At 59.5% G+C, this 27,289-nt stretch overlaps 1 protein-coding gene across 9 annotated transcripts; it reads left to right on the top strand.

Moving 5' to 3' along the window:
- Positions 1-703: 703 nt before the first annotated feature.
- On the top strand, positions 704-27,207 carry D2HGDH (D-2-hydroxyglutarate dehydrogenase). 9 transcript variants are annotated; one of them, XM_086374003.1, is made up of 10 exons: positions 704-927; positions 2,963-3,330; positions 8,344-8,401; positions 9,631-9,770; positions 10,448-10,641; positions 11,941-12,109; positions 14,090-14,233; positions 15,443-15,585; positions 17,328-17,493; positions 26,100-27,207. In XM_086374003.1, exons 1-10 carry the CDS (start codon positions 854-856, stop codon positions 26,357-26,359), a joined length of 1,716 nt encoding a protein of 571 aa, XP_086230129.1. In that variant the 5' UTR covers positions 704-853; the 3' UTR covers positions 26,360-27,207. The 9 variants fall into 9 exon arrangements, with proteins under 9 accessions (XP_086230129.1, XP_086230149.1, XP_086230139.1 ...); XM_086374023.1 differs by lacking the exon at positions 704-927 and adding an exon at positions 1,258-1,298; XM_086374013.1 differs by lacking the exon at positions 704-927 and adding an exon at positions 1,258-1,298 and having other exon boundaries at positions 2,900-3,330.
- The last annotated feature ends 82 nt before the right edge of the window (positions 27,208-27,289 follow it).

Genomic DNA, 27,289 nt, shown 5'->3' with positions numbered 1-27,289 from the left:
CTTTGGCCACCTCATGCGAAGAGTTGACTCATTGGAAAAGACTGATGCTGGTAGGGATTGGGGGCAGGAGGAGAAGGGGACGACAGAGGATGAGATGGCTGGAATGCATCACTGACTCGATGGACGTGAGTGGATTCTGGGTGAACTCTGGGAGTTGGTGATGGACAGGGAAGCCTGGCGTGCTGATTCATGGGGTCGCAAAGAGTCAGACACAACTTAGCAACTGAACTGACTGATGCAAGGGCTGAAGAAGCAAAAAGGGACATTGAGGTAGCAATAGTTGGAGGAAGCAAGTTGAGTCTGTGGATTTGACAGCTTGGAGGAGGTGGGCTGACTGGGATTCAGAGGAAGAGGAGGCCAGCTGGCTGCATGGTCACCTTGGGTACCTCAGTCCCAGGAGCCCTGGGAAGAGGAGCCCCACGGAGCTGGGGCTCAGATGTCTGCGGAGACCTGCTGCTCAGCCTCCGCTGGCACCCCCGGGGGAGGGGGAGGCGGCCGGGAGCTGGCCGCTGGGTGGCTGGGGCGGGGAACACCTGTCAGGCCGGGAGCCCCCCCAGCCTGGTGCCCTGGATGGCAGAGCCCAACGGGCCCACAGAGCAGATACCCTGGAGCCGTGGGTGGCAAACTGGCACCGAGCGGGCACAAACTGGAGGGGCTGGAGGAGGCGGCAGTCCCGAGAGGCGGACTCTGTGTCCTCCGGGGCGGGGCGGTGCTGGGGGGCGGGTCAGGGCCTTCCTGAAGTGGGATCGCCACCGAGCCCAGATCCTAGGCCCCCTCACTTGAGTCACTGGGGTTCTCAAGTGCTTCGGGGCGTCCTAGGGCTCTGCCTGCAGTGCATTCCTGACCCGCTGGGATGTCTGCCCTTCTGCCAGAGTTGGGGCCAGGGGACCCGGGCTCTGGGTGCCAGCGTTCCCCGAAGCTGAGAGGGTGAGTCACGGTCCTCTGGGGACCCCTTAGGAGGACAGAATTACGCTCTGGAGTGAGGCGGGATGTACACGTGGGCCAGTCCTCGTGGAAGGGGTGGGAGGGTGTGCAGGGGCCACGCTAGACGGTGCCAACGCGACTCAAGTCCAGCTGTCCTTGCGGGGGAAGCTGGGTGAAGCCGGACATCACGGGGAAAGGGGCGGGGCCGCTGATGGGCGGAGTCGGGCAGAGGGCGGGGCAGTGGGGTGGACGGAGCCAACAACAGGGGCCGGGCCTGGGTGGGCGGGGTCCCCGAGGGCTCCCGGCGCAAGCGCAGTCCCGCCAGCCCCGCCCACTTTCCGCGGCGGCGCGAAGCCTGCGGCGGGGACGCGGACGTGAGTGCGTGCGCGCGGCCGCTCGGGGTCTCGGTGGAGGGGCTGGGGGCGGCGGAGGCGCGCGGTCACGGGCGCCCATGGGGCCCTCGGATCCCACCGCCCGGGCCGATCCGGTCACGCGATCGCGCAGGCTGCGCGCCCCGGGCCCTCCGGGCGAGCCTGGGTCACTCTGCGTGCCTGGGGCGCCGGCGCTTGGTCGTCGGCCCCTGGCTGGGGCGGCCGCTCCTGGTTCCCCGTGGCCCCCGGTGGTCCCCTGACGGCCGTGACCCCAGGCGCCCGGCCCTCGGCGGGAGTCCGGCCCCGAGCTCGCTGCTTACCTGTCCTGCGCTGCCCTGAACAGGCGGGGTTGGCCTCCGCGCCTCCTTTAAGCCTCACCCCCACTGGTGCAGCGCCTGCTGCCTCCAGGCACCCAGGGGCTCTGATCGTGTCCTCAAGGTCATTCGGAGGTGTGACCCCGCCGAGGGCGCTGCCCCTCGAGCCCCCAGGTGGTCTGAGCGCCAGGTGAGCTGGAAGCAACCAGAACACCGGTGCGCCACACTGCTCCCCTCCCCGGGGGTTGCCTGGCGAGTTGCGCAGTCCCGGACCCCCAGGATGGGGGCCCAGAGGAGCTTCCCTCTGTCCCCCGGTTTTTGTGAACTTGTAGCATATCCACAAACATAAGACATATTATTTTAACCACTTGTTCCCTGGTGGCTCTGTCTTAAAGATTCCACCTGTACATTCAGGAGACACTGGTTCACTCCGGGGGTCAGGAAGATTCCAGGGAGAAGGAAATGGCAACCCTCTGAAGTGTTCTTGCCTGGGCAATCCTAGGGACAGAGGAGCCTGGCTGGCTACAGTCATGGGGTCGCAGGGTCGGCGCCGCTGAGAGATTAAACCACCGTGTGTGTGTGTGTGTGTGTGTGTGTGTGTGTGTCTGTGTGTGTGTACAGTCATGGGGTCGCAGGGTCGGCGCCGCTGAGAGATTAAACCACCGTGTGTGTGTGTGTGTGTGTGTGTGTGTACGTACAGTCATGGGGTCGCAGGGTCGGGGCCACTGAGATTAAACCACCGTGTGTGTGTGTGTGTGTGTGTGCGCGCGCGCGCGCGCGCGCGCGCGCGCTCACTCGTGTCCAAGTCTGCGACCCCAGTCCATGAGCTGTATAGCCCACCGGGCTCTTCTGTCCAAGGAATTCCCCAGGCAAGAATACTGGAGCCAGTTGCCATTTCCTTCTCCAAAGGCTCTTCCTGACCCAGGGATTGAACCCACGTTTTTGCATCTCCTGCATTTGCAGGTGGGCTCTTTCCTAGCTGAGCCACCAGGGGAATGGCATCTGTCCCTCACAGCACCTTAACTGCTCGTTCCTTGTGAAGGAAGAGGGGCTGAGAGGGAGACGTGGTTCTTGCAGATGTTAAAGCTAACACAGGTGGGGGTGGGGGTGGCCTCCGCCAGGGGTGTGCGTCTTGTGACTTCTCAGGGTGACTCCTGCCAGGGGCTGTGCTGCGGCAGCTGAAGGCCTTGTGTCCCTCGTGCCCACCTAGCCCGCTTCTTCCGGGTGGTCCAAACCTCACTGCCACCGCAGCCGTGGAAGCCACTGTGGGCCTGTCTCCCCACCCTGCAGGTGCTGCCTTTGTATCAGCTCCATGCTGTTCCAGAGTCATAGGTCCGACCACTTACTTTGTAGGGCAGGAATGATGATGCCCCGTCTGGTGCCCCGGTGGCCTGTGTGGCTTTTCTGCTGGCGGGCAGCCTGCATTCAGGGAGCCTCTGTGAGACAGAAGATGTGGGCAGGGCCGTCCAAGATCCCTGGGCTGGGCGGCCCGCGAGGGGCCTGGGGCACCAGCCCCCTGGTTCCACGAGGCAGCTGCTCAGCCTCCTCCTGCACTCCTGAGGTGACGCTGACCCCGGAGCGGTACCCTGTGCGGCGGCTGCCCTTCTCCGTGGTGTCTGAGGACGACCTGGCCGCCCTGGAGCGAGTCGTCCCTGGCAGGGTCATCACAGACCCGGAGGAGCTTGAGCCTCCCAACGTGGACTGGCTGAGGACAGTCCGAGGTGAGTGAGGGTCTGTTCACAGTTCATGCTTGGGGTGGGCAGGGTTGAGGAACAGCCTGGGATTCCATGTGGCCAGCGGTGAGCACTGGGTGCAGGAGCTCTGGGCGGCGTCACAGACGCTTTTCTGATGCAGGACATCTGCAAATTAAGATAAAACAGCTGACCGCCCCCCTGACCCCCCAGCTGCTCTGAGGGGTGTGTGTGTGTTAACTACTACTCACTTCCTCGCAAGGCGTCAGTTCAGTTCAGTTCAGTCATGTCTGACTCTTTGCGACCCCATGGACTGCAGCACACCTGCCTCCCTGTCCATCACCAACTCCCAGAGTTTACTCAGACTTATGTCCGTTGAGTCGGTGATGCCATCCAACCATCTCATCCTCTGTCGTCCCCTTCTCTTCCCGCCTTCAATCTTTCCCAGCATCAGGGTCGTTTCCAATGAGTCAGTTCTTCACATCAGGTGGCCAGAGTATCGGAGTTTCAGCTTCAGCATCAGTCCTTCCAATGAATATTCAGGACTGATCTCCTTTAGGATGGACTGGTTGATCTCCTTGCAGTTCAAGGGACTGTCAGGAGTCTTCTCCAACACCACAGTTCAAAAGCATCAATTCTTCTGTGCTCAGCTTTCTTTATAGTCCAACTTTCATATCCGTACATGACCACTGGAAAAACCATAGCCTTGACTAGACGGACCTTTGTTGGCAAAGTAATATTTGCTTTTTAATATGCTGTCTAGGTTGGTCATAGCTTTTCTCACAGGAAGCAAACGTCATTTAATTTCATGGCTGCAGCCCAACGCCTGGGCTAATATATAACAAAGAACCGCAAACTGGGCTCAATCGACTGGAGTGTCTGCTCTCTGTTCTCAGGTGTGGGTAGGGCTCCCTCTAGTGGAGGGTCCCTCCTGCCTCTTCCAGTTCCTGGGGCTCCAGGTGATCTTGGCTTGTGACAACATTTTCCAGTCCTTGTCCCTCCTCACACAGTCTCTCCCTGTGTTTCCCTCTCTGTTCTCTTATGAGGTCACCTGTCCTTGGATTGGGGTACCACCCTCATCAGGATGGTCTCAAGTTTAGATCCTTAATTACATCTGTAAGGACCCTTTCTCCAAGGAAGGTCACGTTCGTGGGTTCTGCAGGGTGGGGTGTCTATACGTCTTTTGGGGGGCCTGTTGTCCCCTCTGCAGCTCGCTTGGGCAGGATGTGGGCCCTGCAAGATGGCCTGGCTGCCCACACCCCCACAGCAGCTTGGAGATTCTCCTTCTGGACCCAGCTTGCCTTCCTGAGAGCAGGTTTCCTGAGGCCCTGTGTAGTCTTCCTGGTGCTCAGATGGTAAAGAATCTGCCTGCAATGCAGGAGACCCAGGTTCGATCCCTGGGTCAGGAAGATCCCCTGGAGAAGGGAATGGCAACCTACTCCAGTATTCTTGCCTGGAAAAGCCCATCATGGACAGAGGAGCCTGGCGGGCTACAGTCCATGGGGTCAGAAAGAGTCGGACACGACTGAGTGGCTAAGACTTTCAGTTTTGTGTTTTCTCTTGAAGTGATTTCAGAGGTAACATGACCTACTTAGTTATAAAAACCAACAGTGTCTTTGTTGCATATTAAGAAGATATGCAAGAGAGTTCCATAAAAACATCTATTTCTGCTTTATTGACTATGCCAAAGCCTTTGACTGTGTGGATCACAATAAACTGTGGAAAATTCTGAAAGAGATGGGAATACCAGACCACCTGACCTGCCTCTTGAGAAACCTGTATGCAGGTCAGGAAGCAACATGGAACAGCAGACTGGTTCCAAATAGGAGAAGGAGTATGTCAAGGCTGTATATTGTCACCCTGCTTATTTAACTTATATGCTGAGTACATCATGAGAAACACTGGGCTGGAAGAAGCACAAGCTGGAATCAAGATTTCCGGGAGAAATATCAATCACCTCAGACATGCAGATGACACCACCCTTATGGCAGAAAGTGAAGAGGAACTAAAAAGCCTCTTGATGAAAGTGCAAGTGGAGAGTGAAAAAGTTGGCTTAAAGCTCAACATTCAGAAAACGAAGATCATGGCATCCGGTCCCATCACTTCATGGGAAATAGATGGGGAAACAGTGGAAATAGTGTCAGACTTTATTTTCTGGGCTCCAAAATCACTGCTGATGGTGAATGAAGCCATGAAATTAAAAGACGCTTACTCCTTGGAAGGAAAGTTATGACCAACCTAGATAGCATATTCAAAAGTAGAGACATTACTTTGCCAACAAAGGTCCGTCTAATTAAAGCTCTGGTTTTTCCTGTGGTCATGTATGGATGTGAGAGTTGGACTGTGAAGAAGGCTGAGCACCGAAGAATTGATGCTTTTGAACTGTGGTTTTGGAGAAGACTCTTGAGAGTCCCTTGGACTGCAAGGAGATCCAACCAGTCCATTCTGAAGGAGATCAGCCCTGGGATTTCTTTGGAAGGAATGATGCTGAAGCTGAAACTCCAGTACTTTGGCCACCTCATGTGAAGAGTTGACTCATTGGAAAAGACTCTGATGCTGGGAGGGATTGGGGGCAAGAGGAGAAGGGGACGACAGAGGATGAGATGGCTGGATGGCATCACTGACTCAATGGACGTGAGTCTGAGTGAACTCTGGGAGTTGGTGCTGGACAGGGAGGCCTGGCGTGCTGCAATTCATGGGGTTGCAAAGAGTCAGACACGACTGAGCAACTGAACTGAACTGAACTGAAGAAGATATGGAAGACAAGCTGTTTACAACATGATGACATGTTTAAGCCTGAAATGCCGGACACACTGTGTCCAGGTCCTCAGGCTGGGCCTGGAGCCAGCACAGTCCAGACTGAAGGCGAGCCCTGGAGGGTGTGCTGGGCTCTTGGCTCAGACACGGTGGGGGCCGTGCTGGTGGTAGGAAAGTTGAGTGAGGCTCCAGATCAGAGTGCAGCATCAGGAGCAAGTGGAATTGGGGCGTAGGCGCAGATAACTGGCCGGTCCTGACCTGTGGGGAGGGTGGAGGCGGTGGACGCCCTTCTGCTGGGCGTCTCTACCAGGTTGCCCTTGAGGAAGGTGCCCAGGCCTGTCCTGCCCTCAGAGGCAGCCCCGCCCCACCCAGAGCTCCCTGCCGAGCGCAAGGCAACGTGGTGTCTCTGATACCGAGATAGGAGGGAGGTCCCTGAGGAACGTGGGGGCCCACAGTCCCATGGGCAACGTGGATGCTGGGCACAGCTTGTTCTGCGGGCCACTTGGCTCGAGGAGGTGGCTCTGAGTCCTGGAGCAGAAAGTCTCTGTGGCCTGACCAGCAGGCTCCTGCCGAGGGCGGGGCAGGAGGTTTCAGCTCTGCAAGGTCCCGTGAAAGCAGACCCGAGGCCGTGTGTGCTGACCCTGAGGTGTGTGCGCTGACCCCGAGTGGTGTGTGCTGACCCCCAGGCGGTGTGCACTGACCCCGAGGCAGTGTGCGCTGACCCTGAGTGGTGTGTGCTGACCTTGAGATCTCTGGACATGGACTTGACTGGGGGACCAAGAGCCGGGAGCACTGCTGTGTTTGCGTGTGGGATGAGGGTGCCTGGATGAGGCCCTGGGGTGAGGAGGGTGCCTCCCGTTCCTCAAGGCCAGAGGCGCCTTGAGTGAGAGAGGGGACTGCAGGGGAAGCAGAGCAGAGGCAGGAAGGCTCAGCAGCAGTGGGGGCAGCTGTTCCAGGGACAGTGGGCAGACGGTTGACAGAGAGGACAGGGGGCAGACAGCCTCCGGGAGGGCCTGCAGGGGGAGGGTCCACTGAAGTTAGGCCCTTGGAGCCCTGGGGATGCTCCTGGCAGGTGGCGGGCAGGATGAGGAGGGCTGGATCAAGGGTGGCCCGCCTGTGAGCACAGCAGGGTGTTCAGAGGGGGAGGGAGGCTGCAGTGGGGGGTGATGGTGGCGGCGGTACCCCAACCCTGTGCGGCTGGCCCTTCTGCCTGTCCCCTTGCCAGCCTCTCCAGGCTGGACGTTCCTTCCCTCCTGTCCTGGGAGCTTCCCCAGAGTTGGCCTCTGATGACTTCTGCTCTGGGCTTTGCTCTCTTTGTAGCCTCCCCTTACTAACACACTGGACCATTTTCTTACCCTTTTCCCCATTAGAAAGGTGACTCCGCGGGGCGGGAGAACTTTGTTTTTCTCTCTGTGCCTGTGCCTGTACACACGGTGGGAGCTCAGGTGCTGAGAAACACGAGTGAATGAAACCGACAGGAGCCTCACGGGCGACCAGGGTCCCGGGACTGTGCTGCCCTGAAGGGCCTGGAGGCCTGACAGCCAACCGCCTGGCAGACACAGTTCATTTGATGAAAAGCAAGTGAGAAACGGCTTTCATAATAAGAAAATAAGCTAGAGACTACAGCCTGATCTCAGAGCACCGTAAAAGTCAGTGACGCAGCAGGAAGATGTGCGAGACAGCCTCCTGTCCTCCTGCAGCCTCTTAGCTGCTTAAAGCACTTTCCGCAAAACTGAGAGCGTAGAGAGAAACTTGATTGTCTTCGAGGCAGTGGTCAGGAATGCCAACAGATAAGGCTGTGACTGGGCATCAGATAACTTGTGATAACCAAGAACTGAGAGTGCACAGCCTGCACTGCTGTGGACAGATGGCCAAGATGATAAATACACGAGGTGGGGAAGGCCCCTTCCTGGAGCAGGAGATGGGTTCATGAGTGCGGGAGAATGCGTGCATTTGGAAGCATCCGCCCAGAGAACAGACTCGGATGAGGATGATCCACAGACACTGAAGCTCATGGGCGTCGTCGGCTCGCAGGGCGCCAGATGTTCACGTGTCCTCAGGTGTCCCCACACGACACAGGTTCCTTCCCGGGGAAACCCAGTCACTTGCAGTGGAGAGGACTCCAGGCCCCTGCCGCTGAGGTCCCCGGGCCCAGCTCCAGCCCACGGGCTGCCCCGGGCGGGCCCTCCTCCTCAGGGAATCGGGCTCTAGGCCTGGAGGCTGGCGGGCTAGCTTCCTCGGGAGACGGGACGCCCCTCCTGGGTGACCGTGGCTTCTGTCCCACAGGTTCCAGCAAGGTGCTGCTGAGGCCGCGGACGACCCAGGAGGTGGCACACATCCTCAGGTAGGCGCCCTGCCCACCCCACTCCCTAGTCACCAGCGCGGGGCAGAGAGCACGCGGACCCCACGGCCACGCAGGAGGGCCCGGGAGGGCGGGCTGAGCAGGGGAGGGCGGGGCGACGGGAGGGCGGGCCGAGCGGGGGAGGGCGGGGCGACGGGAGGGCGGGCCGAGCAGGGGAGGGCGGGGCCGAGCAGGCTGAGCGGAGCCGCGGCCTCCAGGGGGCGCCGGGCAGCCTCGATGCCCACGGCAGCGGCGGGCACAGGCCTTTTCTTGAAAAACGCTTGCTTTGAGGTTTTCAATCCCTACACGCTCGTGTTTACTATAGAAAAATTGGAAAACATAGAAAGCCATAAAGAAGAAAAAATTGCAAAAGCAAAATTTTCCTCTCCAAGTGTAACCGCTGATGACATTTTGGTTTGTCAGCTCAGCGCTTTCCTGCATGTGTGTGGGTTGTTAAGCATCATCACATTATACCTCCCGCGTCACGGTCTTTCCCTTCCACGTGGCAATGCCCGCGGTCTGATTCCTATTCCACGCCACTGTCGATGCGTGGAAGGTGAGCGCCTGAGAGTGCTCTGTCCGCGCTGCCCTGTGGAGGTGTGTGCAGGGCCCCAGGAACCTGGCGCTGCTCCGTTTGAGCTTTGCTGGAGGCTGGCTGCCTGGCAGGTGGCTCACGTGACACAGGTGGGCAGCCTGCCCCTTGGGGTGGGCGCCCCAGCGTGCAGATCCTGACCCATCAGGGCTCGGTCCCTTCAGATCCTTGCTCGGTAGGAGGCTGGCTGGGGATGAGGTGCTGCTGGCGACTCTGACCTGGCTCTGAAGGGCAATGGGCAGGAGAGGGGTGGGCAGCCCAGGATAAGGGGGAGCAGAGACGTGGGGTGGGGGGCAGGAGGGGCCCTGAGTGCCCAGGGCTGCAGCTGTTGAGGTGAACAGGCAGGGCAGCAGTGGGCGCTCTGTCTGCGCTCGGAGGAGCAGCCTCGGGGTGGCCTTGGCCTCGTCCGTGACCTGGGAAGGCCATGGCCGCCTGCTCCCCCTGCGGTTTGTGGGGTCACTTGCCCCTCAGACTCCCGTCATGTGTGGGGATGGAGGGGACACCCCCTCGAGGCTGTGGCAGGAAGTGGCCTGGCTCAGTGGCGGGAGAGGCTGGGGTCTCACGGCCCTGATGGCGTCCCCCCAGGGTGCTGGCGTGGGAGTCGGAGAGGGCCCTGACCCTGGTCCTCGGTGTGTCCCAGGTACTGCCACGAGCGGAACCTGGCTGTGAACCCACAGGGGGGCAACACAGGCATGGTGGGCGGCAGCACACCCGTCTTCGACGAGATCATTCTGTCCACCGCCCTAATGAACCAGGTCCTCAGCTTTCATGACGTGTCGGGTAAGGCCGGCTGCCGCTGGGCTGGGCTGGGCTGGGGTGAGGGGGGCCTGGGTCCGGGGTGGGGGGACAAGCAGCCACCCCTCTGCCTTAGCCAGTCGCCCAGGCCCCTTGGCCCTTGGGGTGACTTACACCCTGGACTTGAGCTGTTCTGTGGCCCCTCCCGGCCACACCGACCCTTCCTGAGGCCTGCGGGGCGTATAAGGGGCTCCACGGTTTTGAAGCTCCAGGCCCCACAACTGTGTAGGTGCCTCTCGGTCAGGACCCCTGGGCCGAGCATGCTCTCTGGCCAGGGCGCCTGGACACTGGGGGGGCTGGGCAGAGCCCCAGGCTCCACCCACTTGATGCCAGCAGCATCTCCAACCCAGATTGTCTCCAGACTTGTCACATGTCCCCTGGGGCAGAATCCCACCTGCACTTGAGGGCCCTAGCCTTGTAGGAGCCCCTCTTCACCGCTCCCTTTAGTGAGCCTGTGTGTGTGAGCCCTGTTCCCCCGACGTGGCCTCACTGGCCTTTCCTCTTTTCTCATAAAGGCATTTTCTGGGGGAGGGATGGGGCACACCCGTTTTCCTCCTCGCCCTGGTTCCTGGGCGGACGGATGCCCCTCTCGGGCTTTTTGGCCTGCTGGGCCCCCTGGGCTGAGCCTGAGGGCCCCTGCGGGGGCTCTGCTTGCTCGGCAGGGGTCCTGGTCTGCCAGGCGGGGTGTGTCTTGGAGGCGCTGAGCCGGTACGTGGAGGAGCGGGGCTTCATCATGCCTTTGGACCTCGGGGCGAAGGGCAGCTGCCACATCGGGGGGAATGTGGCCACCAACGCAGGCGGCCTGCGGCTCCTGCGATACGGCTCCCTGCGGGGGACGGTCCTGGGCCTGGAAGTGGTGAGCTGGGGACACTTGCCGCCGGGCGCTGGCCCTGCTTCCGGGGACCTGGCTGGACCTGCTCCGGTTCCTGGGTTGGTCCCAGGGGGCTGTCCTTTCCAATGGTCGTCATGCAAGGTCTCTGGTGAGACCCCCTGGCTCAGGGGTCAGGTGCACCCTTGCTGCCATGCACGGGCACCCGGGGTGCTGCAGGCCCAGCTCTGGTGCCACCCTCTTGGGCCTCAGGTGGGCAAGGAGGCCACCTCTGGGTGCGGCCTGGTCTCCACTGGGCCCCACCCGGGCCGTGGGGGTTACACGCAGCACCCCACTCTCCGGCTTTCCACGAGGCGATGACGCACCTCCTGCCCCCATGAAAGGCTGCTGTGGGAGCTGTGGCCCTGAGCAGGTTCCCGGACTGTGGCATTCCCCCTGCCAGCTTTCCTGGGGCTTGTGCCCAGAGGAGCCCGGTCAGGCCTCCGTCACGGCTCCAGGGGTTCTCTAAGGCCCAGACCCTATGTTTACCCAAGGAGGGGCCACTTCTGTCTGATGAATCGCACGGTTCCTGTGGCTTTGTTCTCTGGCTGCAGGTTGTTTTTTATTGCAAGTATCTTGCAGGCTTTTGCAAGTTGTTTCACTAAGCTTTTGACTAATTCACCAAACAAGAGTCAAACGGGATTAGAGAGCTTGACTGAGCTCCCTGGGGATGAGGAGTGCAGGGATGGGGACACTGGTGCACTGCCTTTCCCTGCCTTCCTGCGCCCCGGGTGCTCCCTGCTCCACCCAGGTGCTCTGTGCTCCACCTGAGGTGCTCTGGGCTCCGCCTGGGTGCTCCCTGCTCCACCCAGGTGCTCTGTGCTCCGCCTGGGTGCTCCCTGTTCCGCCCATGTGCTCCATGCTCCACCCTGGGTGCTCCCTGCTCCACCCAAGTGCTCTGTGTTCCACCCTGGGTGCTCCTGGCTCCACCCCAGGTGCTCCCTGCTCTACCTGAGGTGCTCTGTGCTCTGCTCAGATGCTCCAGGCTCTACCCGAGGTGCTCCCCGCTCCATCTGGGTGTTCCCCACTCAACCCAAAGTGCTCCCCGCTCCACCCAAGGTGCTCCCCGCTCCTCAAGGTTCTCCCTGCTCCATCCCGGGTGCTCCCCACTCAACCCAGGTGTTCCCCCCTCTGTCCTGGGTGCTCCCTGCTCTGCCCTGGGTGCTCCCCACTCCACCCTGGGTGCTCCCTCATCCCCCTCCTCCACCCTGGGGCTCGCTCTCAGGGTGCACAGGGTGGTTTGGCCTCCCCAGGGCAGCGTGGGGCCAGTGCTGATGCCGTCTCTAGGTGCTGGCCGACGGAACCGTCCTGAACTGCCTCACGTCTCTGCGAAAGGACAACACGGGCTACGACCTGAAGCAGCTCTTCATTGGGTCAGAGGGCACCCTGGGGGTCATCACGGCCGTGTCCATTCTGTGTCCGCCCAAGCCCAGCACTGTGAACGTGGCCTTCCTCGGTAGGCGCCCTCCACCAGCCTCCGGGGGAGTCTTGGGTGGCACTGCCTGCAGCCCCCTCCCGTTCCTCCTGCCTCTCCCTCTCCCCATGGCCTGGGACCTGGCCTTGGTGCCAAGGTGGGGTCTGGGCTGGGCACACTTTATTCTGTAAAAGGACCGGGCTTCCTGTGTCTCATCCACCCGCTGTTTGTTATTCTTAAATAACAGCTTATGCTGTAGGGTAAAGACCAAAAGGAAGTAAAACCAAAAGAAGATAAATTAGGAGAGCCGGGTTTGATCCCTAGGTTGGGACGATCCGTTGGAGGAGGGCATGGCAACCCACTCCAGTGTTCTTGCCTGGAGGATCCCAGGGACAGAGGAGCCTGGCAGGCTGCAGTCTCTGGGGTCACACAGAGTTGGATGTGTGTGACTTTCAGTGAAAGACACTGAGTGACTTTCATTCCCTTTCACTCACTCATGCCGTAAGGTTCGCAGGGAAGCGGTGTTTGGTGCCAGGTCCAGGGCCGTGTCTGTTCATCTTGGGGCCGTTAGTCCACCTGGTGGGGCCAGCGGCTCGCCACCATCTCTGCAAGCGCGTCGGGGTCCCCTCCAGCTGCGTGGCTTCTCGGCTCCCCTGCCCCGGGGCACCCCGCCTCCAGCCGCTCAGCTTCTCGACTCCCCTGCCCCGGGGCCACCCCCTCCAGCGGCGCGGCTTCTCGACTCCCCTGCCCCAGGGCCCCCCCTCCAGCCGCGTGGCTTCTCGACTCCCCTGCCCCAGGGCCCCCTCCCTCCAGCCGCTCGGCTGACTCCCCTGCCCCGAGGCCCGCATGCGTGCTCCCTGTGCCCCTCCTCCCCTGCCGCCGTCCACCCGCGCCAGGCTCTGGGCCCCGCAGCCTTGTCCTGATTCCGTCCTTCTGTCCCTTCCGTCGCGCTGGTCATCACTGTAATTCCACGTTTGCCCTCCTGCTTTGGGCTTTCCCGGCCCCGCGCTGTGAACACATCCTGGTTGCTCTGTCGTGGACGCCTGGGGCTGTGAGTCCCTGTTGAGTCCATGTGAGTCCATGCGAGTCTGTCTGGAACGTCTCCCTCCTCCCCTTTCCCGGAAGCTGGCCCCGGTGTCTGGTGTCTCCCATCCTGTGGGAGCGGCGCTCCTCACGGCTCCATGGTCACCAGTGGCGGGTTGGCGTCCCCTGCAGCCGCCATGAGGGGGTGTTTCTCTTTCTTTGGCCGACGTAGAGATTTCCTCTTTTCCTTTGGTCTTTTATGGGTCCCGGTGTGTCTCCTGTGAGAGTGCGTTTCTTTTTCTTTCTGAAACTTCCTAAACCCCTCACTTCCGGAAGCTTCCCTCCACCCCGTCCTCAGCAGCTGCCCAGCCCTCTCTCCCCCCAGCACGGTGGTCAGACACACGAGAGGACCTTTCAGGTGGTCGGTCTCCACGTGTCGTAACCGCGCGGGTTTCCCTCCAGTCCGGCTCTGTGTTGTGTTCTGGCAGCTTTCCTCCGATCTGTCGCCAGTTCGCTCAGCTCTCTTTGCTGGGGTTCACAGGCCACCCCCGGCTACTCCTTGGCCCCACAGAGTGGGTCCCACCCCATGACCCTCCTCCCTGCCCTCCCCGGGACCCCTCAGTGCCTCCTCATCCCTGCCGGGAAGGGCCGAGCACAACCCCGTGCCCACCAGGTCTTCTTGGCCTGCCCTGCCTGCCTGCACACCGACGTCCATGCTCCGCCTCGGGCGCCTGGCAGCCAGCCCCGGGTGCTGGGGCACCGTGGAGAGCTGGGGTCCGGGAAGTATGCCCTGAATGGCTTGCGGGGCCCAGGGTGTCATAGAGACACGGCCAAGTTGCTTCCCGAGGGGCCGGTTTCTGGCCACGTGTTTGTGACTTTCCAAGTGGCCGTTGGCTGGGCAGGTTGGTTTTGCTGCTTGAAGGGCGGGCTCGGGTGGCCTGTGGCGAGGCCTGGTGCCTGCATGCCAGTCTGCCTGTCCTCTCACCGCGCCCGTTGCAGGCTGTCCGGGCTTTGCTGAAGTTCTGCAGACCTTCCGCACCTGCAGGGCAATGCTGGGCGAGATCCTGTCTGCGTTTGAGTTCATGGACGCTGAGTGCATGAAGCTGGTCAGGCTCCACCTCGGTCTCTCCTGCCCCGTGCAAGGTACTGTCCCTGCCTGCCTGTGGGCAGCGCCCACCTCACCTTTGGCGCCGTTTGGCGTGTGGGCTGATGGAAGGTGCCAGGCCTCCAGCCCATCCGTGGAGTAGAGGTGGCAGGGAGTGCGGCGGTTCTGGTGTCCCCGTCGCTGTTGAGGGCAGGGTTCTCCCTGAGGGCCCTTCCCCTGCAGAGCTGGGTCAGATGCTGACAGTTGTGCTGGAGCCCCGGGGTCTCTGGAACAGCCAGACGCAGTCAGGACCCTCCACCGGCTCCTCAACTGGGAGAAGTGTCCCCCTACAACGTGCCAGCCACCAGAGCTCAGCCAGCTTGTTCCGACTGAGCCGACGAGCTCGTCACACCTGGTTCTTGGGCCCGCACGCTGTGTGCATCTGTGTGAACCCGCACAGCTGCAGGTGCTGGCGCTCTCGCTCCTGAGACTGACCAGAGGAAGTGGGCCTGGTCTCCCCCCAGGCCGCCCCCACGGAGCCGCAGCCCTCGGCAAGGGCACCGATTTTCCCCTTTCTGGAGGCTGCAAGTCCAGGACCAGGGCTCCACGGGGGCTGGGTGCTGGTGAGGGCCCTACGTGGTGTCTTCTCTATGTGTGAGGGTCTGGAAAAGTGGAGGGTCCCTTGGGGTGGGGGTGGGGAGGCCCCTGGGTGGGTGGGGAGTCTCTAATGGGATGGAGGGCCCCTGGGGGGTGTGGAGGCCCCTGGGGGCGTGGAGGGCCCTGGTGGGGCATGGAGGGTCCCTGGAGGTATTGATGGCCCCTAGGGGGTATGGAGGGCCCCTGGGGGGCGTGGAGGGTCCCTGGATGGACAGAGGGCCCCAGGGGGCATGGAGGGCCCCTGGGGGGCATGGAGGGTCCCTGAGGGTATTGAGGGTCCCTGGGGGTGTTGAGGGCCCCTGGATGCACAGAGGGCCCCCCGGGAGTCATTGACCACGGCAGGCACCACACCTCCGCTCACCCTGCGGTTTGATGAGAGGAGCCCTGTCCTCCACTGCGCGATCCCAGCCCCAGCATTCCGGCTCTGCCGTGTCTCCGGGGGGCACTGTCTCTCTTAAGTGAAGGACCTGTCTTTTAGCCACAGTAGCCAGCGGCTGCTCTGTGGGTGACCCCAGCGCATCGGGAGGTGCTGGAGCCCCCTGGCCCCGGCTGTCCCGCCCTGGCCTTCCCCTGACCGCCGCCCCCTGTTCACCCTGCCTCTGCTCTTCCAGAAAGCCCCTTCTACGTCCTCATTGAGACGGCGGGCTCTGGGCCGGGGCACGATGCCGAAAAGCTGGGCTGCTTCCTGGAGCAGGTGCTGGATTCGGGGCTGGTGACCGATGGGACCCTGGGCAGCGACGAGAGGAGGATCAAGGTGGGTGATGCCCCGCCCCCACTGCTAAAGTGAGAGGGGCTGCAGCCGGGGACCTGCCTGCTGGCTGCCTCACTAAAACACAGTTGGTGTCAGGGCCTGTGGATGGGGGGCGGCTGGGCAGGGCGTGGGGGGCTCCCTGGGAGGGGCTTCACCAGAGGGTGAGGAGAGTGGGCCTGGCATGGAGGAGGCCGCTGTCACCGTGCGGGCCTGGGAGCTGGGTAGCCACGGTCACCATCCAGGGACATGGGACCTTAGAGGCTGCAACCCATCCTGTTCCCACCTGGCCCTCTGGTCTGGGTTCCTGGGAGGCCCTCACCTCCCGACCCAGGATTTCAGTCCTGCTCCCCGTCCACCACCTTCCTGTCAGCCACTCTGTCCACTCCTTCCTGAGGCTGGGCTTGCTGGGCTGAGTCCTGGGGGGATGGGGAGATGGGGCCTGAGTCCCGGGGGGATGGGGCCTGTGTCCTGGGGGGATGGGGGCTGAGACCTGGGGGGATGGGGCCTGTGTCCTGGGGGGATGGGGGCTGAGACCTGGGCTGCGTCCTCTCTCCATCAGGGCCCAGTACTGGGGCTTGCCTCCCACGCTTTCCTTGTTCCCCCCTAAACGCACTCTGTCAGTTGCCTGGGAATGAGGAATCGTTGGGCCTCGGGCCTGAGAGCCGGGCCCTGCCCACTCCGGGCACACGGCCCGCGTCTTCTGATGGAGGGCCCGGCTCCAGCGGCCCGGGCTCCGTCTGGGTGCACCGAGCTCCAGGCTGCTGTGCGGGGCGGGCACGGCCAGAGCGGGGCTCCTGGGCCATCTGCCGGGGGAGGGGTCCCAGCCAGGGGCCACGCTGCCTGCCTCAGTGCCCTGTTCTCAAGCATTGGCGTCCAGGGGCCTGGCGGTGGCGCGGGGTGAGGGTCGGGGGCGCTTGGGCCTGGACGGGTTGGGGAGCAGCGTCAGCTGTGCAGGTGCACAGAGGGGTTGCAGACGGAACGTTCTAGAGAGGCTGGGTTTGGAGCAGTGGGCAAGGTGAGTGGATAAGGGGCCCGCAGCTCTGTGGCCGCGCCGGGACGTGAGGGCTTGAGGAGGCCGCACGGGGCAGGCAGGGCTGCCGGGCTCAGGCCAGGCATGTGGCCAGGCCCCGGGTACGGGAGGAGCATCAGGCCGGGGTGATGGTCAGGGAGCCCAGGCGCGGGAATGGCGCGACCCACAGTGCTGAGTGACTGGGGAAATGCACACACCCGCTGGGCGTCCCATGCTGGCGAGGAACTCAGGGGGGATTATTGCACCGTGGGCTTGTTTAAAAAGAAATGAAGAAAAGGATGTTTTCCCTTACCCAGAAAGCTGCCTCGCCTCGAGGTTTCCTGCGATGTGGAGGGGGGGATGGAGGATGGGGGGGACCAGACGGGACAAGCCTAGGGACGCCCTCCCGGGTTGTCTGTGACAGGACAGGACGTCATGGGGTGCTGGGAAGGGTGCGCAACCATGCTGAGGTCCCCGCCTGTGTCCCCGAGCTCCCCCGCCCGGCCAGTCCCAGGGTCACAGGGTCAGCGCTGATTGTCTCCGAGGGGCCCTGGGTGTCTGCCCTCAGGGGCCCGCCTGGCTACATCTGGGGCCCCCGTCCAGTGTGCGTTCTCAGACGGAAGCCCCGCCCTTGTCATGGCGTGGGACGTTTTTGTCACCCGGGGGTTTCCTCCTGACCCCGGGGTCATCCTGCAGCCCTGCCTGCTCTGGGTAACGGTGCCCGTCCCCCCTCCAGATGCTGTGGGCACTCAGGGAGAGGATCACTGAGGCCCTGAGCCGTGACGGCTACGTGTACAAGTACGACCTCTCGCTGCCCCTGGACCGGCTCTACGACCTCGTGGGCGACCTGCGTGCCCGGCTCGGCCCAAGCGCCAAGCACGTGGTGGGCTACGGCCACCTGGGTGAGCACAGCCCGCGGGGTGGGGGGCGTGCCTGGGGTGTCCCGGGAAGGCCTGCCCTGGGAGCACGGGCTCGGGGCTTGGCAGGGGCGGGGGCCGGCCTGATCACGGGGGTCTCATGTTTGAGGATGAGCTCTGACCCTGCCCTCCCTCCAGATGAAAGGGTCTTAAAACCAGTTCCCGTCATTATTGTGTGCAGAAGAGTCACGCTTATAAGTTATTGACTCACATGAAGGAGCAATTTCATCCCCCTTGATTTTCAGCAGCCTTTGGGACCGGGTGTCTCAAAGCCCCGTCTGTTCACAGGTGTAGGGGTGACCTCTGCCTGGGGCCTCCACTGTCCTTTTCATAAGGTGGGCTCAGTTCCACCTCCCGGGACTGTGTGGGGGGGCCCTGAACGCGTCACGTGGTGGAATTCCACTCTGGAAATTGAGCGTGATTGCTGATTTCTGAATGCTCTTTTTGCGTCTGCTCGGGTGCCGGGCTCCGGTTTCCCGTTGACCCCTGGGTCTCATCTCTCTGACCTGGGGGCGAGTGGGTCTGTGTGTCCGGGTCAGCCCAGCATGACGGGGACCCTTCTGTGTCTTGTCTGACCCCATTTACTGACCCCGCGGAGGAGCTCCTCTGTCCCGCCCTGTCTGGTTCCCTTTGTCTGTGCAGGCTGGAGGTTGGTCTCAGAGTCATAAAGCGACCTGGGGGTCATCTCTAGAAGCGTCTGGCAGGTTGGAATCACCTCCTCTTTGAACGTTTAGTAGCTTGCAGATGAAGGTGCTTGGGCCTGAAGTTTTCGTGGGTGATTTTTTTGAGGAGATTGACTACAACGCACTTTCTTTCGTAACTACAGGACTCTCCGGCTTGCCTTTTCTTCAGAATTGACTGCTCATCTTTTTCTGGCCTTTGTCTGTCTCTCCTAAGATCCTGAGTGTTCTGGCGTTGCGCTGTTCTTATCCTTCGTGCCGTGTCCAGCACTTGCGGAGGGGGACTGTCTAAGTCCGGATTCGGATTGTTTCTTATCTGTACAACCCGAAGGTTGTGAATTCAGTTTTATTTGGGACTGTACCGAGAGCTCTAGGTGGGGAGCGGGCTCTCGGACGGTGCAGAGGAGGGGAGGGGGCAGGGGAGCAGCCAGGATACGTCGGAGTGTCGTGCTGGGGCCAGAAAAGCCCGTGTGGTCAAACATCACAGTGTTGCTGCTCCTCACAAAGCCGGGCGTGCCAAGGCGGTGACCTCAGTGCTTTCTGTGCGCGGGGAGACGCGGGCACCTGGGCTGGAGATCATTCGTTCCGCGTGGCTCTTGCCGGTCCTGGGCCAGCGTGCGTCCTGGTTTCCGCGCAGGGCGGTGGGCGCAGGGGCTGACGGCCGGGTCCTCGTAACTGGAAGGGAGGGGACGGCCCCGTCCACACCTCCGTCTCTCTTGTTCAGGCGTTTATCGATTCTGCAGCCTCTCCAGAGAGTCAGTGCTGGGCTTGCTGGGCTTCTCCGTGTGGGTTTTCCGTTGGGCGCTTTTCTCGCTATTTCGTCTCCACCTTCCGGCATCACCGCTGCTCTTCTGACTTTATAATAAAGTACGTAGCTCACTGATTTTCAGCCTTTCTGCTCTTCTGTGTATTTAAGTTTCCCTCCGTGTAAGCACACAGGTGGTGTTTGCTGGTTTTAGAAAGTACCTGTTTCTTGCCTCCTCAGACTTGGCAGCATCCAGGAGCGCCCACAGGACTCACGAGGGCCAGACCCGGCTCCAGGCCCTTGTGTCCTGTGACCGAGGCGCTGGCCCTGCACGCCCGGTACTTCAGCTCGCTCTGGGCGTCTGCTGCCCTGGGCGCTCGATGCCACCCCTCTACAGAGGACTGGGTCGGGGACGGCCGGGTGCCTCCCTCTGTCCCGTCTCTGCCACTGCCTGGGTGCTTCCCGTGTCTGAGGGTGCTCTCGTCATCTTTAAGTTCTGAATGCTTTCTGATTTCCCTCATCATTGCTTCTTTGACCCGCGAGGTGGGCAGAACTGTGTATTTTAACTTCTAAACATGCAGGACTTTTCCATCCACTTGAAGGCCGTGGGCTTGCTGTTGACCATGCGGTGGATGGAGGACTGAGTGGAGCACGCCGCTGGTGGAAGTGTGGTCCCTGCCTGGGGCGCCGCCAGTCTCCCTAGCTGTTTGCCAGGTGCTGAGAGCAGACCCTCTGGATCCCGTCTGCCCTCTGTGCTGCCGGCGGCCCGAGTCCGCTTAACTGTCAGCTGACGAGCGAGCTCCCCACCCCTGCAGTAAGGGTGGGCCCCCTTCTCCTGGTGCCTTGGCTGCTTCTGAAGGTGGACACCTGGGTTGTCCGTTTGATGCCTAGAGCTCGGTCTCTGTGCGCCAATGCCAGATCAAATCTCAGAGGCAGAGTTTGGGGTGAAGGAATAAAAAGTAGATTTATTGCTTTGCCAGGCAGGGCTGACACGGTGGGCTCCTGCCCCCAGACTGTGTCCCACGCTGGGAGGGTCTGCTGAGGAGTTTATGGGGACGGTGCAGGGCAGGGTTGATGATTGATAAGGACCAGGGTGTGAGCCGGGCCTGCATTCCTTTAGCCTGGCGTCAGGTGTCTCCTGAACTTCTCCAGATTAGCAAACTGGGATGCTCTGTGGAAGGAAGAACCTGACAGCTTCCACTTATAGGGGCGCTTAGTTCTGTAAAGCTCAAAGATACTGTCATATGCGTCCCTTGAGGTGCAGCTGAAACCACGTACCTCAGATTGGGACGTGAACCCATGTAGTGGGGGCAGGGACTCGAACCCAGTCAAAATCCATGGTCTTTTCTGTCTTGTTTTTTCAAGTTGTTTTCACGTGTGCTGTGTGACTTTTGGGTTTCCCCATTGGCTCAGCGGTAAAGAGCCCACCTGTAGTGCAGGAGCGGCAGGAGCCACAGGTTCGATCTCTGGGTCGGGAAGAGCCCCTGGAGGATGGCCTGGCAACCCACTCCAGTATTCTTGCCTGGAGAATCCCAGGGACAGAGGAGCAAACTAAATATAGTCCATGGAGTCACAAAGAGTCGGACCTGAGTGAGCAGCTAAGCGTGCAACATGCGTGTGATGTTTAAAAGCTATTGATTTACTTTGGGCTGTGCTAGGTCTTCACTGCCGTGTGGGCTTTCGCCAGGTGTGGGGAGTGGGCTGCTCACTGCAGTGGCTTCCTTGTTGCAGAGCACAGCTCCAAGGCTGCCTCTGGCGCGTACAGGCTCAGGAGCTGCGGCCCTTAGTTGCCCTGCGGTGTGCGGAGTCCTCTGGGACCGGGGACCAAGCCCACGTCCCCTGCGTTGGCAGGCAGAGTCTTAATCGCTGGAGCACCGGGAAGTCCACCTGTGGTCTTTTAATTAAGATCGCACACCTGGTCTCAGGACTTAATGACGCTCAGGTTCTTGATGCCTCGTTGCAGAAAGGATTCAGTGGGAGACAAAACGGTCGGTAAGAAGCGGGTTCATTTAGAGAGGGACACGCTGCAGTGTGGGCCACCTCAGAAGGGGAGAGCCAGTGTGTTTTAGGTGAGTAATTTCATAAGCTAACGAGTGGGAGGATTATTCCAGCTGTTTTGCGGGAGAGGCGGGTTTCCAGGAACTGGATCACGGCTGACCTGTTGGTCTCTGTGGGTCGCCCTTGGACCTGTTGTGCTGGTGGGCCAGTGCTGACGTGTTGCGATGACGTGTACTGAGGCCCAAGGTCAGGTGGAGGCTGACGCGTAGTCATTTTGGGCCCATCTGGCTCTGATCGTTCCAGGCCATCTCATTCTGTTAAAGGTCGTGCCCGCGCCCTGCCCCTGCCGCTCTATTGTTCTTGCCTGCTCCTCCCTGTCTCTGCACCCCTCCCCTCCCTGGTTAGCAACTGTTCCAGTCTTCCCTTTGGAGCTCAGGGAAGGTCATGGAGGCTGAACAGAGAGACCCCACAGGGTCCTGCTCAGTTTCAGGTAGTTAGACTTGTAGGGCATTTTAGCAAAGAACAGTACCTCTTTGGAGACAGCATGGATGAAGGAAGAGGATGGACGTTCAGGGGCAAAGCCTGGAGCTGTCCCGGGTGGCGACCCTGCCCTTGCCTGGGGCACCTTTACACGCTCTCGTCCTGCTTCCAGGTGGATGGAGGGCAGGGGGCTATTCTGTGTCTCTTTCTTCTCAGTTGCCTTCAGCTCAAAATAATCCTTATGCCAAAGTGGCCTGTTTTGAGGTGGCACGTTTTGCTGCCCTTCATTTATGGAGACTGTACAGTGACCTGGTTGGTCTCACTTTGGGCCTTCTATTTGTCCCCATTTCTTCTATTTTTTTTTACTCTGATTTGTTACCTTCTTTGCCAACAAAGGTCCATTTAATTAAAGCTATGGTTTTTCCAGTAGTCATGTATGGATGTGAAACTTGGAGTATAAAGAAAGCTGAGCACCAAAGAATTGATGCTTTTGAACTGTGATGCTGGAGAAGACTCTTACAAGTCCCTTGGACTGCAAGGAGATCCAACCAGTCCATCCTAAAGGAGACCAGTCCTGGGTGTTCTTTGGAAGGAATGATGCTAAAGCTGAAACTCCAGTACTTTGGCCACCTCATGCAAAGAGTTGACTCATTGGAAAAGACTCTGATGCTGGGAAAGACTGAGGGCAGGAGGAGAAGGGGACGACAGAGGATGAGATGGTTCGATGGCATCACCGACTCAATGGACATGAGTTTGAGTAAACTCTGGGAGTTGGTGAAGGACAGGGAGGCCTAGAGTTCTGCAGTCCATGGGATCGCAAAGAGTCGGACACGACTGAGCGACTGAACTGAACTGCTTTACCTTCTTTTGGTTGGTGTTTTATCTCATAGAGTTTGTTTCCATTTACTAACAGGAAACTGTGCCCCTCTGATCTCCCAGCAGTATCCCTAGAACTGTGTCTTTATCAGGGAGGTGGTGGTGCTGTTGTTGCTTAGTGGTGTCCGGCTCTTTGTGACCCCCTGGACTGTAGCATGCCAGACTTCTCTGTCCTCCACTGTTTTCTGGAGTTTGCTCAGATTTGTCGGGAGCCGCGTTAGGCGTTACTGACAAAATGGAGGCACGGCCCCACCCCCTCTCTTTGTCCCGCAGGCACGGACCCGGGATGAAGGAGTTAGGCCTTGTGATTCTGACTTGTCTTTTCCTCTCCTCGGCTGAGTTGACTGAAAAGAAGTACTAAGGTGCTTATTGTTCTTGAGAGGAGCATGAGAAGGCGCACACCGCCTTCTGCAGCTGTGCTCAGAAAATAATTCATTAAGTTAGTCATTGACATTTGTTTGAGGACTTTTACAAAAGAGTGTTCCAGGGTGAGCACGTAGGCCGCAGCTTGAGGCCACGGGAGGGATTGCTATCTGAAGCCTACTTGTGAGGAGAATGTTTATGGTAAAGGAGTTTACTGAATTTAGGGCTTAGAAATAATTACAATAGTTAGAAGTTAAAGATTTAAGGAATGTTGGAATGTTAGCATATTTTACTATAGCTTATAGAGGTTAGGAATTTTAGAGATACTATAGCTAGAAGCCTTTTTAAGAGATAGTGAGCTCGGGATGTTAGGGGCAAACAGGATTTAGAAAGATAAGAAATAAACTGAGGAATGTAGTATGAGTTACAATGTAATCACAAGTTAACTATAGGACACATTAGAGGATGTAGATAATAGATGGTAAAGCTGATTCCTAGAGAATCACTGAAGCAGGAACTCTGTTTGAAGGGCAACAATGATTTATGGAGATAATAAATCTGGGTGAGAGAGAACTGAAAATGTCAAACCTCTGACCTAATGTTTTTGTAAAAGTACAAAAGAGAATCTTAAACTTGAAATAAACAGGCAGTCCAAGAAAACCGAGAGGCTGTCTCATTTCTCACCAACACCACTCACTCCTTCAGGTTGAATCCCTGGCTGCTGGAGCTGGACTCCAGCACAAATTCATGTCGTTTGAGTTGGTGATGCTATCTAACCACCTCATCCTCTGTCGCCCCCTCTCCTCCTCAGTCTTTCCCAGCATCATAGTCTTTTCCAGTGAGTCAACTCTTCTCATTAGGTGGCCAAAGTATTGGAGTTTCAGCTTCAGCATCAGTCCTTCCAATGAATATTCAGGACTGATCTCCTTTAGGATGGACTGGTTGGATCTCCTTGCAGTCCCAGGGACTCGTAAGAGTCTTTTCCAGCAGCACAGCGTGAAAGCGTCAATTCTTCAGCGCTCTGTTTTCCTTATGGGCCAGCTCTGCCATGTGTACATGACGACGGGAAAAACCAGAGCTTTGACTATAGGGACATTTGTCAGCAAAGTGATCTCTGATCTCTAATACACTGTATTTGTCATAACTTTCCTCCAAGGAGCAAGCATCTTTTAATTTCATGGCTGCAGTCACCATCTGCAGTGATTTTGGAGCCCCCCAAAATAAAATCTGTCACTGTTTCTACGTTTTCCCCTCTATTGGCCATGAAGTGATGGGACTGGACGCCATGATCTTATTGAGTTTCAAGCCACTTTTTCAGTCTCCTCTTTGACCCTCATCAAGAGGCTCTTTAGTTCCTCTTCACTTTCTGCCATCAGAATGGTATCATCTATATATCTGAGGTTGTTGATATTTCTTCTGGCAAAGTTATCAGGGTGGTCCTACCTTAAAAGAGTTGGAGATTAATCAGTATCACTCTTGATAATCAGTATCAAGAGGGTCACTCTTCCCAAACAGTGTGGCAACCTGTGTGTCAGCCTGGCTGGGCTGTGTGCCCAGATGCTTGGTCAGACGTCAGTCTGGATATTGTTGTGAAGATAGTTTTAAGATGAGATTAGCATTTATCCACAGACCTTGAGTAAAGCAGGTCACCCTCCCATGTGGGAGGGTCTCGCCTGATCAGCTGAAGGCCCGGGCCATGGGACATGGACATCCCCCACGGAAGAGGCCTTTGGACTGGAGCTGCAGTCTCAGCTCGTCTCTGGGTGTCCACCTGCTGGTTGGCCCTGTGGATGCTGGGCTAACCATGTCCCCACAGTCATCTGGGCCAGTTCCTTACAGTCAGCTCTCTGTCCCCCACCCCTGGACACCACTGCTCCCCTGAGAGCCTGGCCAGTCCTCGGAGCAGGGAGCCTGGGGCCCTGTCCCTTGGGCGCCGTCACCCGCGCCGGGTCGCTGTGTCTGGAGCGTGCCCCAGTGCCGTGACATCCCAGCCCTGGTGGCGGTGCTGTTGTTACTGCCGTGTGAGCCCGTGTCTGAGCAGACTCACCCACACTGCGGGCCCGTCTTTGGCCTGGTGTCACAGCCCTGCCTTTAGAGAGTCCTGTGGTCTGGGAAGGCAGGTGGCCGCATGCCATGGGTTTTATGAGCCTGCTCTTCAGTGGTTTCTCCGCAGTGAACTCTGAGACTCTGGTCTGACAGCCCTGTTCTCTGCAGAGTGCAGGCGTCACTAACTGCTGTCGGCAGGTGGCCGGGGACCAGCGGGGCTCCACGGAGAGAAGTGCGCTTTAAGATCTGTCCTTTGTCCTGGAGTTCCTTGGCTTCTCTCAGCGTTGTCTGGGTGGGTCAGTGTCTGTCAGCTGGAGTCCGTGGGCTCTGCTTTCGGACACTGCTCCCCTGCTGTCCCTGTGGATACCATCTCCCTGCCCCCCAAGCATCCCCCGCAGGCTTACGGCGCGGCCTGTCTCTCCCATCCGCGGGCCCAGATCTCTGCGTGCTTGTCTGCTTTCCATTCTGCTACATCTCTCTCTGCTCGTTGACATTTCAGTGACCATCTTTTTCGTTTCTAGAAGATTGAACTGGATATTTAAAAGCTTTCTCTGGTCTGTGTTTTATATTTTTTGCTCATGTTTTTTTAAACACATGAACCATTTATTTTCTCTTTTTGGAAATCACTGGATCGCAGGTCTTCGTGGGTCTTGGTCATCATGGTTTCTCTTCTGTGTGTTTGTAATTTTTGTCTTAGACTTTGTGTGGTGTGTGTGTGTGTCTTAGGCTTTTATCTGTGGGGATTATTGGAGGCTGAGTTGGAGGTAATTTGCTTGCACAAGGAGTGGGGAGGGCCCTGGGGCCATGTGGATCCCCCAGGCCCCTGCAGGGGGTGTAGGTGAGTATCAAAGGAGCCCAGCTTCTCTCTCTGTAGTGCTTCGCTTGTTTTCAGAGCCTTCACCCCGGGTGTGCTGTGGGAACCACATTTGGTGGGAGAGGGGTCCCTGGTTTGCTCCCTACGTTTGACAGATGTGCATGGGGGAGGGGGCATAAGAAGTCCCAGGTCATAGGTTCAGTGGTCCAAGGTCACTGGGTCAGAGGCTGCAGGTCACCCGGTCAGAGGCGTCCTGGGTGCTGGGGGACCCGGGTCTGCGGCGGCCTCAGTGGTCCAGCTGGGCTCGCGCAGGTTGGGCGGATGTTTGTCCGTCTCAGGCGGGGGCCCTCGGGGAGGGGGGTCTGTGCGGGTGGGGTGGGGGGCTGGGGAGAACTCGGAGAGAAACGTGTGTGTGGCCAGGGGCGCTGCGACCCCCGGAGGAGGGGAGTGACCACTGCCAGGTCAGCGGCCAGTGGTGTGAAGGGCGGCGGGGTGGGGCTGGGGGCTCTTGGGAGTGGGGGCCTCGGGGAGGAGAGGGCCTCAAGGGGCAGAGGAGGCCCTGCTGACCTGCGCATCCCTGTCCCTCCAGGGGACGGGAACCTGCATCTCAACGTGACGTCTGAGGCCTTCAGCGCGTCCCTGCTGGGCGCCCTGGAGCCCTACGTGTACGAGTGGACAGCGGGGCAGCGGGGTAGCGTCAGCGCCGAGCACGGCCTGGGCTTCAAGAAGAAGGACGTCCTTGGCTACAGCAAGCCCCCTGAGGCGCTGCAGCTCATGAGGCAGCTCAAGGCCCTCCTGGACCCCAAGGGCATCCTGAACCCCTACAAGATGCTGCCCACCCACGCCTGATGGCCCCCTGCAGCCAGACTGGGGGCCTCCATCCGGTTTTGGTGTTGCCCATGGGGTGGGCCCACAGAGCCTCCAACCTGCAGAGCCTGCAGCAGGCTGGATGACTGACCGCTTGGTCCAGGGGGCTGGAGCTGGCCCCGTGAAGCCCAGGGCACGTGGCTCTCTTGGCAGGAGTCTTCTGGAGCCCTGCTGTTCTATTGGGTGGACAGAGAGCTGTCCGTCCACTATGACTGCCCACTGGACAGACACTCCACCCCTCCTCAGGTCCTGGATAGGCCAGGTGGGCGCACGGTTCTGCCCACTCAGGGTCGACCAGGTCACCCCTGCTTGCCTGTGGCCCGTGGGATCCTGCCTTGTGGGGTATGTCCCTGAGAGGGCGGTCATCCCACTGGCCCCCCACTTGGTACAAGCCTCTGAGGGGCCCCGGGCAGGGGGATGAACTCCATATGGGTAACGGGGCACCGAGGCGGGTCCATTTGCGCTCTGACCAGCAGAGCTGAGACATCGGGCACTTTCTGGATGACAGCTGGTCCCCTTTGAGCCGGAGGAACAGGCGTGCCCGCCCTGGGTACGTCGCGTCCCTGTTTGCTAGAAGGCCCGGCGGTTCAGAGGCCAGCCACCCGTTTCTCGCACTTGCTGTGACGCGTCCATGGAGATGTCTTTCCGGTTCTGCTCTGACCACAAAAGTCAGTAGTGCCAGGTGAGAAGCCCCGCCAGCCACAGGCATCCTGCCACCCCGAGCGGGCGCTCCCCCGGGGCAGCTGCTGGGGCTTGGAGACGGTCTGAGAGGCTGCAGTCGCCTTCTTTCTGGTGCCGTGAGCTTCCAATAAAAATGTAATTAACCAGCATCCTCTCCTCCCTTTTGTTCCTAGGAAAGTGGCCTCACAAACTGGGTGAAGGGCCCGTGTACTGCGTTCTTGAGCGCTGGAA

The sequence above is a fragment of the Bos grunniens genome, chromosome 3 (assembly GCF_055505025.1).
Source record: "Bos grunniens cultivar Pamir isolate PY7600 chromosome 3, Bosgru_T2T1.0, whole genome shotgun sequence".
NCBI classification, from domain to species: domain Eukaryota; kingdom Metazoa; phylum Chordata; class Mammalia; order Artiodactyla; family Bovidae; genus Bos; species Bos grunniens.
Note: the sequence above shows the minus strand (reverse complement) of the source record. Positions and strands in the feature narration are given on the sequence as shown.